The sequence below is a fragment of the Cyprinodon variegatus genome, unplaced genomic scaffold, assembly GCF_000732505.1.
Source record: "Cyprinodon variegatus isolate N-32 unplaced genomic scaffold, C_variegatus-1.0 Scaffold687, whole genome shotgun sequence".
Taxonomy (NCBI): Eukaryota; Metazoa; Chordata; class Actinopteri; order Cyprinodontiformes; family Cyprinodontidae; genus Cyprinodon; species Cyprinodon variegatus.
In genome coordinates this window covers 56,901-67,067 of record NW_015151140.1, presented here as the reverse complement: position 1 = coordinate 67,067, position 10,167 = coordinate 56,901, and the positions used below count along the sequence as shown (strand labels likewise).

Below are 10,167 nucleotides of genomic sequence, written 5' to 3'. Positions count from 1 at the left end.
GCGCTGCCTCACGTGGCTCCGATAAAACATGGAGCCCAGAGGAGTCCCTGAATGAATCAAACATGCCAGCGACACAGTGCAGGGCTGCAACCTGGACCCCCAACCAGGACCCCAACCTGGGCTCCCAACCAGGACCCCAACCTGGACCCCCAACCAGGACCCCAACCTGGGCCCCAACCCAGCCAGGGCCCCAACCCAGCCAGGGCCCCAACCTGTCCCCCCCCCCACCCAGCCTATAGGGCCATGCATAGACATCCACAGGAGGACAGCGTGTCCTACCGCAGGTAGAGCTGTTACATCACAGGACATTCAGGGTGGGGGGGTGAACTCACCGTCCAGGGGCCTCCTGTAGGCCGCTCTCCGGGCCAGGGGCCCACACCGCTGCCAGGCCGCTCTGCAGGTAAACATGTCTGCTCTCCGGGGGCCTCGGAGCTCCGAACTGCTGAGTGGATCAGAGAGCTGGGAGATCTGGGGAACACGCAGGGGGGCGGAGCCTGGAGCTAACCCCGCCCACCGAGGTAGACAGGAAGTTGTGACGGGCTGCTGGTGACGCCCCATAAGATCAGGGCAGACCCGCATTCACAGCTTCTCTGATTTGGTGGCGCCATCTTGGGGCGGTCAGTAGCTCCACTCAGTGTGATGTGATGAACAGGAACCGAACCAGTTTCGCTAAATTTCACGTTTTTTGTTTTTGCTGAAAACAAACAAATTTCAATGTACTTACTGTGTTTAAGAGTAATTTAATATTCTGATAGGATGGATGCATGCTGCAACGCACAGACACATTTATAATGTTTTACTAAATACAGAAAAATATTTAGGTTTACACATATATATGCACACCTCTCTCTACATATATATATACTGTAAAAATGTCTGTAGCTGTATTGATTATTTATTGTTCAGATGCACAGTATTAACATTTGTAAATGCACTGTATACAGTTTTATTATATATATATTTTAACACTGTGACTTATTCTGTTATTTTTATACACCTTTTAAGGTAAAAAGTTTTGTGAGCATTTTGCTGTAATCTTGTGCTGCTGTAACACCACAACTATTTACCAACTGTGGGACAATAAATGGATTTTCTATTCTCTCCCTTCCTATATATATATATTTTTTTGTTTTGTTTTTTTACTCTCAACATACCAAAATAAATAGTTTATCAAGATGATGCAAAGTTAAATGTGACACTGTTGCCATTAGTTATAAAACTAAGAAAATGAAGTCTAAGGAACTTATCATCCAGAATAGTAGAAAAATGTTCCTTTAATAGGGTAGTGTTTTTCCTGCATTACTTTTATACTTTTAGTTTTACTTTTGACATCTCTGTATCGATCCCAGCAGGAATCAGCCTGATTATCAACTCTGTACAATTTGCACCAATAAAGTCTCTCAGAGAAAGTTTGCTCCCTCTTTATAATGAATGAGGAATACGAGGAGTGACGTATGCTGTCAATCGAGTTCCTTCCACCTTCCTCAAAGTCGCTTAGTGCCGCTGAAAGCGATGCAGACCCCCTCAGGTCATGACAGGTGGTCAAGCAGCCAGTTTCAGGTTGACATATAATCCCAGAAGCTATGGAAATATTCTATAAGGTTTAAAAAGTTAATGTTGGTTTAAAGACTCCTGGATGCCATTATTTTCTCTTCACCCTATAAAACACAAAGATTAGCTCTGAAAGAGGCTGAATTCTGTTTTGATCATCGTTAGCATCAGTAGATTGATTTCCACTGCTCTGGTCAGTTTAATGCTAATTTACCAAGAATTAAAACTTGTTTTCTACTGAAAGGGTATCACTGCTGCCACCTTGTGGTCTAGAGGAGAACTACTGAATTAGACTTTGGAAATAGTTCTGCTCTATTTCTATGTTTTATGATGTGATCATTATTATTCTATAACCTTAGTCCTCTGTAATGATGCTGCTCATAAGCTTTGATGCTGCTTTAGCAGACCCTGTCCCTCCACAGGTCTTTATCACACCAACAGGACCCAGTTTACAGGTCAACATTTATTTATTTTACAGAGTTCAGGCAGGGGGAACAGAACCAGGCAGGGGGAACAGAACCAGGCAGGGGGAAGAGAACCAGGCGGGTCCAACAGGGAGGACCCAGACTCCAGCAGGTTCCAGACGTGCTTGGTTCCATGCTGACATGAAGTCATAAGGTCGCTTTCAGCCCCACCATCAGCGCAGCAGGAAGTGGGCCTCCATCGGCTGGGATCACTGAAGGCCGTTTCTCAGCCGGTACTCGTGTTCGTCTGCGCTGTGCTGTTTGAAGAGCTGCAGAGAGAAGAGACAAAGCAGGAGGTGAGCGGCGTGACCCGCTGGGTCAGCCATAACCTGACAGAGTCCATTCTGATGGGCAGGTGGGCTCTATGCCAGCGTGTCTCACCAGGCCCCAGAGGAAAGCTGACGTCCCAAAGGCCAGACCCACCCGCAGCCAGTTGGGGTTGGCTGTGTCCGGCCTGGAGCTGGTGAAGGCGGATCTGGATCCAGCTGTAGGAACAAAACACCATTTATGAGACGTGGAAGAATCAGCTCATTGCTAAAAACAGCATCTTTATGTGTGGATAGGAAGAGACTTTGGACAAACGTGTCAATCACTTGGGTTAGAACTAAAACAAGCAGATTGGTCTACTGGTTCCTAGATGTAAACATCAGTGGTGACTTCAATATATTTACTCATTATTTATTGTTAATATTCAAAAATATATGTTGAACTTAAATGTTTTTATAAACCTCCAAAAATGTTTTTGAAAGTTACTTTTCTTAATTATATATTTAATTTACTTTATATGAATCAATCAGGTCGGATTGAGCAGCTTCTGCAATGTCAGTCAGTAGCTGCGCCAATAAAGCAGACTGTTAGCTGTTAGCTCAGGCTAACATGACCCTGAACCGCTGGGTCAGGGTTTCCATCATCTAAGGATTTAAATAAAGTACAGTAGAGCCATCAGGGTTAAACTAAACTAACTTTCACAGTGAAAATCACAGTGAAAGCTCCCATCGATGCGCTAATGCTAAGCTAAGCTAAGCTAAGCTAAGGTCAGGCTTTAAATCAAACGCATAGTTTGAATTAAAAATCAGCGCCTTTTAACTGCCGTCCCTCTGAAATGTGGACGCTGTCAGAGACTCACCTCTGTTAATGCGGACGGCTGTGGAGAACAAGCGGCTGAAAGTCATCTTAGCAGGAACAGCTGCTGATGCTAACGATGCTAACGCTGCTAATGCTGCTGATTACAGGGACCGGAAGTCCTGACTAACAGAGCGCAGAACAGTCGAACTGGCACCTTATGAAATTAAAAAACATATTCATAAATGTTGGGGAGAAAAATCCCGGTTTATTTGTTGTAAGAACCTAATAAAGATTTTTATTATTATGACTTTGTTTCAAATTAAGGACAGTTGGATAAAAAGTAGATTTTCTGATGGTTTAAATTTTTTGTTGTATTTAGTATTTTATCATTATTCAGTTGATCATTGTTATTGAGAGCTATCACAAAATGTGGCCATAGCTGTAAAGGCCATAAGAACGATAAACAGCTTTTTGCATAATTGTATAAATTAACAATAATATAACATTTAATGTTAGTTATTAAGAAAGATTTAATATCTGCCTCATAATTTATATTAATAAAGCAAAGGAAAACACATTATCCTTGAAGTAAAACAGCACCTCCTGAACTCACCATTATGTAGGCATAATAATAATAAAAATAATAAAAATAATAATCTAATTATTATTATTACTTTTTTTTATCCAATTCATGTTTTGATGGGTGGAGAAGGTAGAACATTGTTGTTTCCATCATCTAAGGATTGGACCTTCCTGTCCTCCTGTGGACCTTCTTGTCCTCCTCTGAACCTTCCTGTCCTCCTCTGGACCTTCTTGTCCTCCTCTGAACCTTCCTGTCCCCCTCTGGACCTTCTGTCCCCCGTTGGACCTTCCTAGCCCCCCTTAAACCTTCCTGTCCCTCTCTGGACCTTCTTGTCCTCCTATGAACCTTCCTGTCCTCCTGTGGACCTTCTTGTCGTCTGACTCTTTTGTCCCTCTGTCGCTGCAGCATGCAGGTGACATTTAGGAGGCTGTCCAATGGATGGACAAGGTCCAGTCTTTGGACATGGCTTACCGCTTCATCAACTCCAAATGTGCCCAGTACATGCTGAAGCCTCATCAATGAGACTGAGGAGATGTGTTCCAAGTTTACAGGGTAATTTTCTCCTGATGTTTTTCATCATTACTGCAGACCAGAAAAGAAGAAAGTTTACATAGAAATATCTCAGTAGATCAGACACTATGAGCCGGACCGGATCTAGAATTTACTTCAGTATCTGCAAATCTGCTTGGTGCTTCTCTGGTACTCTAAACAAACTCTATATCATCGACTGGTACCACATCTATGGACCGGTACCGCCTCTTTGAGCAAGTACCACATCTATGGACCGGTACCGCCTCTTTGAGCAAGTACCACATCTATGGACCGGTACCGCCTCTTTGAGCAAGTACCACATCTATGGACCGCTACCGCCTCTTTGAGCAAGTACCACATCTATGGACCGGTACCGCCTCTTTGAGCAAGTACCACATCTATGGACCGCTACCGCCTCTTTGAGCAAGTACCACATCTATGGACCGGTACCGCCTCTTTGAGCAAGTACCACATCTATGGACCGGTACCGCCATTGTAGACTAGTACCGCCTCTATAGACGGGTACCACCTCTACTGACCGTGTAGAAACCTGTGTTTTTCTTGGACGCAGCATGGCGCCATGTTTGATGAGCTATGCTGACATCTGTCTGCTTTCTGTTGATGGTTTGTCTCTGACGGGACAACTTCCTCTTCCTCTGTCATGTCTGCTCTGTCATGTCTGTCTCCCCCCCCCCCAGGAAAACCCACTGTGGATGCTCCAGTCCATAAAGGGGGCCTTGGCCACCCAGCACTCCGACTCATGGCTGCATCAGTATTTGGTCCGGTTCTCCTAAAACGCTGAGATCAGAGGTTTGTATCAGTGCCTTTGGATGGACCAATGGAGGCTGACTGTCTGCCGCTCCCACTGTGGGGAGTTCTGACCTGGCTGTGGCAGTGTGGACCGCGTTGAAGAGGAAATCTGTAGGCTGTTTGGAGACAGCAACCCTCAGAGCTTCAACAAGAACTTCCTGAGCCAGAACTGCAACTGCACCCCCCACCGCCTGGCCTGTACATCGCTGGACCGTTCAGTATCATGCTGCATTGCACCTTGACCTCCTCTCAGATCCGAGGCCTCGCGGAGAGCTGTAAGCTGTGCGTTTGCCGCTGCTAAGATAATGGTGTACCTGGAGCCTTCTTTTGAGAAGATAACCTGTGAGATAAACACTCTGCTGGACAAGTCCCTGACTCTGACATACCGCCATTGTCTTCCTCACCTCCTCTCTCTCAGCTGTTCTCACCCTGCATTCATCCCACAGGTCTGCTCAGAGGTTCTGGACGTGCTGAAAACAGGGCAGCTTGGTCAGCAGAAGGAGGTTGAGGCATACCCTGCTTCCTGCCACAGTGTCTTCCCCTACTGCCTGGCCTTCATGCCTGCTTGCTGCCATGGCAACTGCACCCCGGTAGGCACCAACTGTGACCTGTTGGAGGGGAAGCACCACAACCTGATGATGATCCACTGAACCACTGGACCAGAACAACCAAAACCTGGCTACAGGAAGGAACAACCCAACTTTGGAGGCAAAGGATTGTGGGAAGAGAACTGTTTGGCTGGTTCTGTCCGTGGTTCTGGTTTTTCATGCTTTTTACCTTGTTAATGTTATTTATATCAACTGTGAGAGTATATTTTTTCCTTAGCCTGTTTGTGAGATAAAATGTTTAAAGTGTGCCTTTTCTCTGCCTAAGTAGGGGTGATTATTTAGAAGCCTTGTTCCAGTCTCTGCTGGAATGTAGGAAGTTGAAGCAGGGGTGCTAACCCTAAACTCTCTCTACTCTAGACAAGGATAAACACGTCCTTACTGTGTTCAAGGTTCTCACATCAGTTTCTTAACTTCACTGTTGGTGGATCGGTGGGTGGGGGTGGTGGTAGGGGGGAGAAGGTGCTCACCTTTCAGAACCACGTGGAGCCTGCAGCTTCACTTCATCTCAGCAGAACCTCACCTGGAGGCTCTGGATTCTCTGAGATGTTCTCTGCACCAGGAAACGTGTTTGTAACAGAAAACCAGAACATCATCCATCCTCCTGACCCGGGGTTCCACCAGAACCAAAAAAACAACAACTTTGTTTCATTTCTAAAGCTCCTGAAAATGTTGGACCTGTTCCACCAGAACCAGAGCAAAGTTCGGGGCGGGTCCGGGTGGCTGCAGATTGAAGAAATGATGTCAGACAGCAAAGCAGAGCAGGAGAGGATTTATTGATGAACATTGTTTAGATCAGGGTTTGCTAACCCTGGTCCTCAGGGCCTCCTCCATGTCTTAGGTGTTTCCCTGCTTCCACACACCTGACCTGAATGAAAAGGTAATTAACATATTTTGCAGCATTTGAGGAAATGCAGTCCTTTGAATCAGAGACACATTTAAAACATGAAGGACGGTGGACTCTGAGGACCAGGGTTAACAGCCCTGGTTTAGATTAAGACCAATTTGCTTGGTTCTGATCTCCCAGCGTTCCGATGAGCAGGAATGGAAGCTCAGAACCGGTCCAACCGCTCAGCTTCATGCATCAGAACCGGCTTGATTCTAGTACATAACTCCTTCCTGGGTTTTAGCTGGTTCTGGACCCTAAGAACAGAACCTGTTCTTCTGTGGTGCTGGAAGGTTTGGTGGAAGGAGAACCTGGTCCTGCTCTCTCCTCACAGCCTGGCGCGCCATCGGCCTTCCTCCTCCTCTTCCTCCCTCCTGCTGTGGGAGCGCAGGAAGGTGTGGTCCAGGTTCAAGTATGAGGTGAGGAACTCTGGGAAGTGTCTCTTCAGAACCACCTCCAGGAACATGTCTGCTGCTGTGTGGAGGTTCTGTTCCATCCTGCAGCAAATCAACCAGTACATTCAGGAACCCTTTAGTTCCACTAAGGTTGTTTGGGGTCATCTAGCAGAACCACACACGCCTGATTGGGTCAACAGCACTGATAGTTGAAGCTGCTCACCTTTCAGAACCAGCCAGTGGACCAAGTTCAGCGCTGAGCTCCTTGGTGAGCCGGGTCACCAGCTGCCGGCTCACCACCCTGCCGTCTTCCTCCAGCCGGGCCTGGTGACGGATCCACTGCCACACCTGACAGAACATGAAGCAGTTGGTGAAACCGGGCCATGAGTTCTGCAGAACTACATTCACCTAATCCGGTTTGGTTTTATTCAGAACCTGTCAGTTAATCTCTGGTTGCCTTTGAACCAGGATCATAAGCGTTTCACCCTTGAAAGGTTCCAAGCCTTCTGCTTAAGTTCGGTTTGACCTTTGGACCTTAACCAGAACCTTTCCACCTGGGTCCACATCCATGCAGCAGATTTTTATCTGAGTTCTTTTAAAAACGTGGGACCCTCATAAAAAGTTCTAAATCATTCCAGAAAGGGATTCTATAGATCTATGTCACTGTTAGAATGGCCTTTAGCGGTTGGAGGAAGTAGGAGACTTGAGGCAGAGAAACTGTGCAGCCCCACTGGGTGTTTATTCACCAACATTTAACAAACAAAACAAACTCTGCTCATTTTGGCCTAGGGTCTCAGCAGCAACAACAACTCAAAATGGCCAACATGCAGCCTTTTATAGCTAGAATGGCCTTTAGCGGTTGGAGGAAGTAGGAGACTTGAGGCAGAGAAACTGTGCAGCCCCACTGGGTGTTTATTCACCAACATTTAACAAACAAAACAAACTCTGCTCATTTTGGCCTAGGGTCTCAGCAGCAACAACAACTCAAAATGGCCAACATGCAGCCTTTTATAGCTGTTGGCTGTTCCAATACACAAACCCACCAAGAAACAGGGTAAAACAAAATACATACACACAAACAAGGTTTGACAAACTACCAAAAATCCTCAAAATATATATTGCCCATGCTAGTCATTTTCAGCATCTCTACAAACACATCTTTATCAATATGAATACAAATCCAACATTAAGTTTATAAAATGTCTAACTCTCTGCTCCCCCCCCTTCCGTCTGCTTTGGTCTCTTCCGGAACCTTTAAAAGGTACTCAGGCCCCCGGGGAATCTTTTAGCCTGAACACCCTGCAGAGGAAGAGAGAGGTAAGCCACACCCATACAAGCCTTCAAACATTTTAAACAATCAATACTTATATCATCCCTTTGTTGTATTTTAACAGGACATAATCAGTTCCAGCTGAGATGCCACCGAAACCACCATTAATAAACCATTTCAATCAGTTTGTATCCGGTTCATTTCCTTCATCATGCATTTCTTTTATCATTTAACACATTTTAAGTGTTGTACCATCAAGTAATGAAGACCTTCATTACAGTCACATAGAATCAAACATCGCCCGCGTTGATCCAGATTAAGAAGATAACTCTGGGATCCAATGGAAGCCCAGGTCGCTATGATGGCATGGTTGGTTCTGGAGGGACTCATCTCCCTCTGGACAACCATAGAGCCTCCATAGGGTTCTGATCAGGCCCGTTTGCTGGCTAATCAAGCCCAGCACCATCTTTAATGAGCAGCATTTGGCACCTGTGGCAGTGTGGGTCGGTACCAAGTCCTGCTGAAACCAACGTCTCAATGAAGCTTAGCATGGAGTTGCTGCTCAAACCACTACTGTACGGGGGTGTACTGGTTCTACTGCCCCCATGATCACAGAGGCCAGGACAAAAAGATTCTGGGTGACGGGTCAGATTCAGTCCTGGTGGAGGAGGATGAGCAGAGGGAGGCATCAGGTTCTGGTTGAGGCTGTGTTGAATGTGAACTCCAGGTAAACCGGTGGACCAGGACCAGAACATGGCACCAAACATCAGTGAAGAACTACAGCAGACTTGAAGAACCATAAATTCTGGACTCTGGACCTTAATCCAATGAACTAAATCAGAGGACTGAGACTTGGGGTGATGCAGTAGTGGGGGTGCTGTAGCAGCTGATGACTCTTTATTGATTTGAAACGGCTGATTGTTGATTTTTACAGTTCAGTCTTTTTTAATTGACCAGCTTTATGGCCATCATCACATTAGAGATCTTTTTTTCATTAGAGGTAAAAATGTAATGTTCTTAGACACCGAATGCTTCAAACACTTCTATGGTTAATGGATCTATAAAATGTGGGTTTCACTTTCTGGAATGAGGGACAAAATGTCCTGCAAGTCCTTTTCTTTGAGACTTAAAGTTCTGCTTTGGGTTGGTGAAAAACCAACATCCCACTGAGTCTGAATGTAAACACGGTGTTTGCCTCAGATGTTTCTAGTCCGCCGTGGTTTATTGCATCAGGAATGTTTCTCAGACCTACCTGGGATCTTGAGATCTCTGCTGTGGCTGAATCCTCCACCTGCCCTCTGTAGAAAAAATGGCCTTTCCCTGGAACACAGCATGGAGTTTAACCGTCATCTTTAAATCTTCTTAGACTTATTTCATCATATTCAAACTTTCAGATGGAAACATGGCCATGATGCCTTCAGCAGTTATTCTCCTGATCTGTGAGCTCTAAGCAGGGACCATACGGACTGTCTGCATGGGGAGGACAGCATCAGTGAAATGGTGTGATCCTCTTCACAGACCACAGAGAGGAGACGTAAGTCGGGCAAACACTGTACGATATTTTGCACGCAGCTACAGCTCACTCTGTACGATGAAACTGCAGGGTTTAAAAGTTCACAGCTCTCCATGTTTGTTCTCACGCTGTGTGACCCGACGCTCTGAAATCTACCTTCATAGCTCTGATGAGCTATGAAGGTAGATTTGTTTCTTTATCATTCAATCAAAAAAAGTTGCTTCAATCAAAAAATATATTTTCAATTAAAAAAAACTTCACTTCATTGAACAAAAAACTTTTCAATCAAAGAAAAAAGTATTTGAATTTACCATTAGGCAATAATAGGCAGCTGCCTAGGGCCCCAAGTTCCTGGGGGCCGCATAAAACTCTGTTTCCATGTATGGTTAATACAACTGTTCCTTATTTCTGCACATTAATTATGTTTTTGATAAAAATCCTTTGGCTAAAATGCCATCAGAACGCTGATAATATTAAGTGTGTCTCAGCCCCCC

General features: G+C 45.3%; 3 protein-coding genes across 4 annotated transcripts in view; all 3 read right to left on the bottom strand.

Moving 5' to 3' along the window:
- mgarp (mitochondria localized glutamic acid rich protein) overlaps positions 1-497 on the bottom strand; it is an 8,091-nt gene extending 7,594 nt beyond the window's left edge. The window contains exon 1 of the mRNA XM_015394482.1: positions 333-497. Coding sequence (XP_015249968.1) covers positions 333-408 — 76 coding nt within the window. The 5' untranslated portion in view covers positions 409-497. The remainder of the gene's footprint in view (positions 1-332) is intronic.
- A 1,542-nt stretch (positions 498-2,039) lies between these two features.
- ndufc1 (NADH:ubiquinone oxidoreductase subunit C1) lies at positions 2,040-3,263 on the bottom strand. Of its 2 annotated transcripts, none has more exons than XM_015394476.1 (3): positions 3,142-3,257; positions 2,397-2,509; positions 2,040-2,284 (listed from the first exon to the last, which is right to left on the bottom strand). In XM_015394476.1, the coding sequence occupies exons 1-3, from the start codon at positions 3,185-3,187 to the stop codon at positions 2,225-2,227; spliced, it is 219 nt and encodes a 72-aa protein (XP_015249962.1). In that variant the 5' UTR covers positions 3,188-3,257; the 3' UTR covers positions 2,040-2,224. The 2 variants fall into 2 exon arrangements, with proteins under 2 accessions (XP_015249962.1, XP_015249963.1); XM_015394477.1 differs by having other exon boundaries at positions 2,042-2,284; positions 2,397-2,500; positions 3,142-3,263.
- A 3,198-nt stretch (positions 3,264-6,461) lies between these two features.
- Positions 6,462-10,167, bottom strand: part of LOC107097351 (malate synthase-like) — an 18,376-nt gene continuing 14,670 nt past the window's right edge. The window contains exons 12-14 of the mRNA XM_015394478.1: positions 9,413-9,480; positions 7,114-7,238; positions 6,462-6,992 (exon numbers count right to left, since the gene is read on the bottom strand). Of these exons, the coding sequence (XP_015249964.1) occupies positions 6,824-6,992; positions 7,114-7,238; positions 9,413-9,480 (362 nt within the window). The 3' untranslated portion in view covers positions 6,462-6,823. The remainder of the gene's footprint in view (positions 6,993-7,113; positions 7,239-9,412; positions 9,481-10,167) is intronic.

Bases quoted from the DNA above. Each gene is read 5' to 3' on its own strand.
- ndufc1 (XM_015394476.1), bottom strand. From the start codon at position 3,187: ATGACTTTCAGCCGCTTGTTCTCCACAGCCGTCCGCATTAACAGAG. The intron at 2,510-3,141 runs GTGAGTCTCTGA...AATGGTGTTTTG, and splicing joins AGCCGTCCGCATTAACAGAG to TTCCTACAGCTGGATCCAGA. The intron at 2,285-2,396 runs GTGAGACACGCT...TTCTCTCTGCAG, and splicing joins CAGCTTTCCTCTGGGGCCTG to CTCTTCAAACAGCACAGCGC.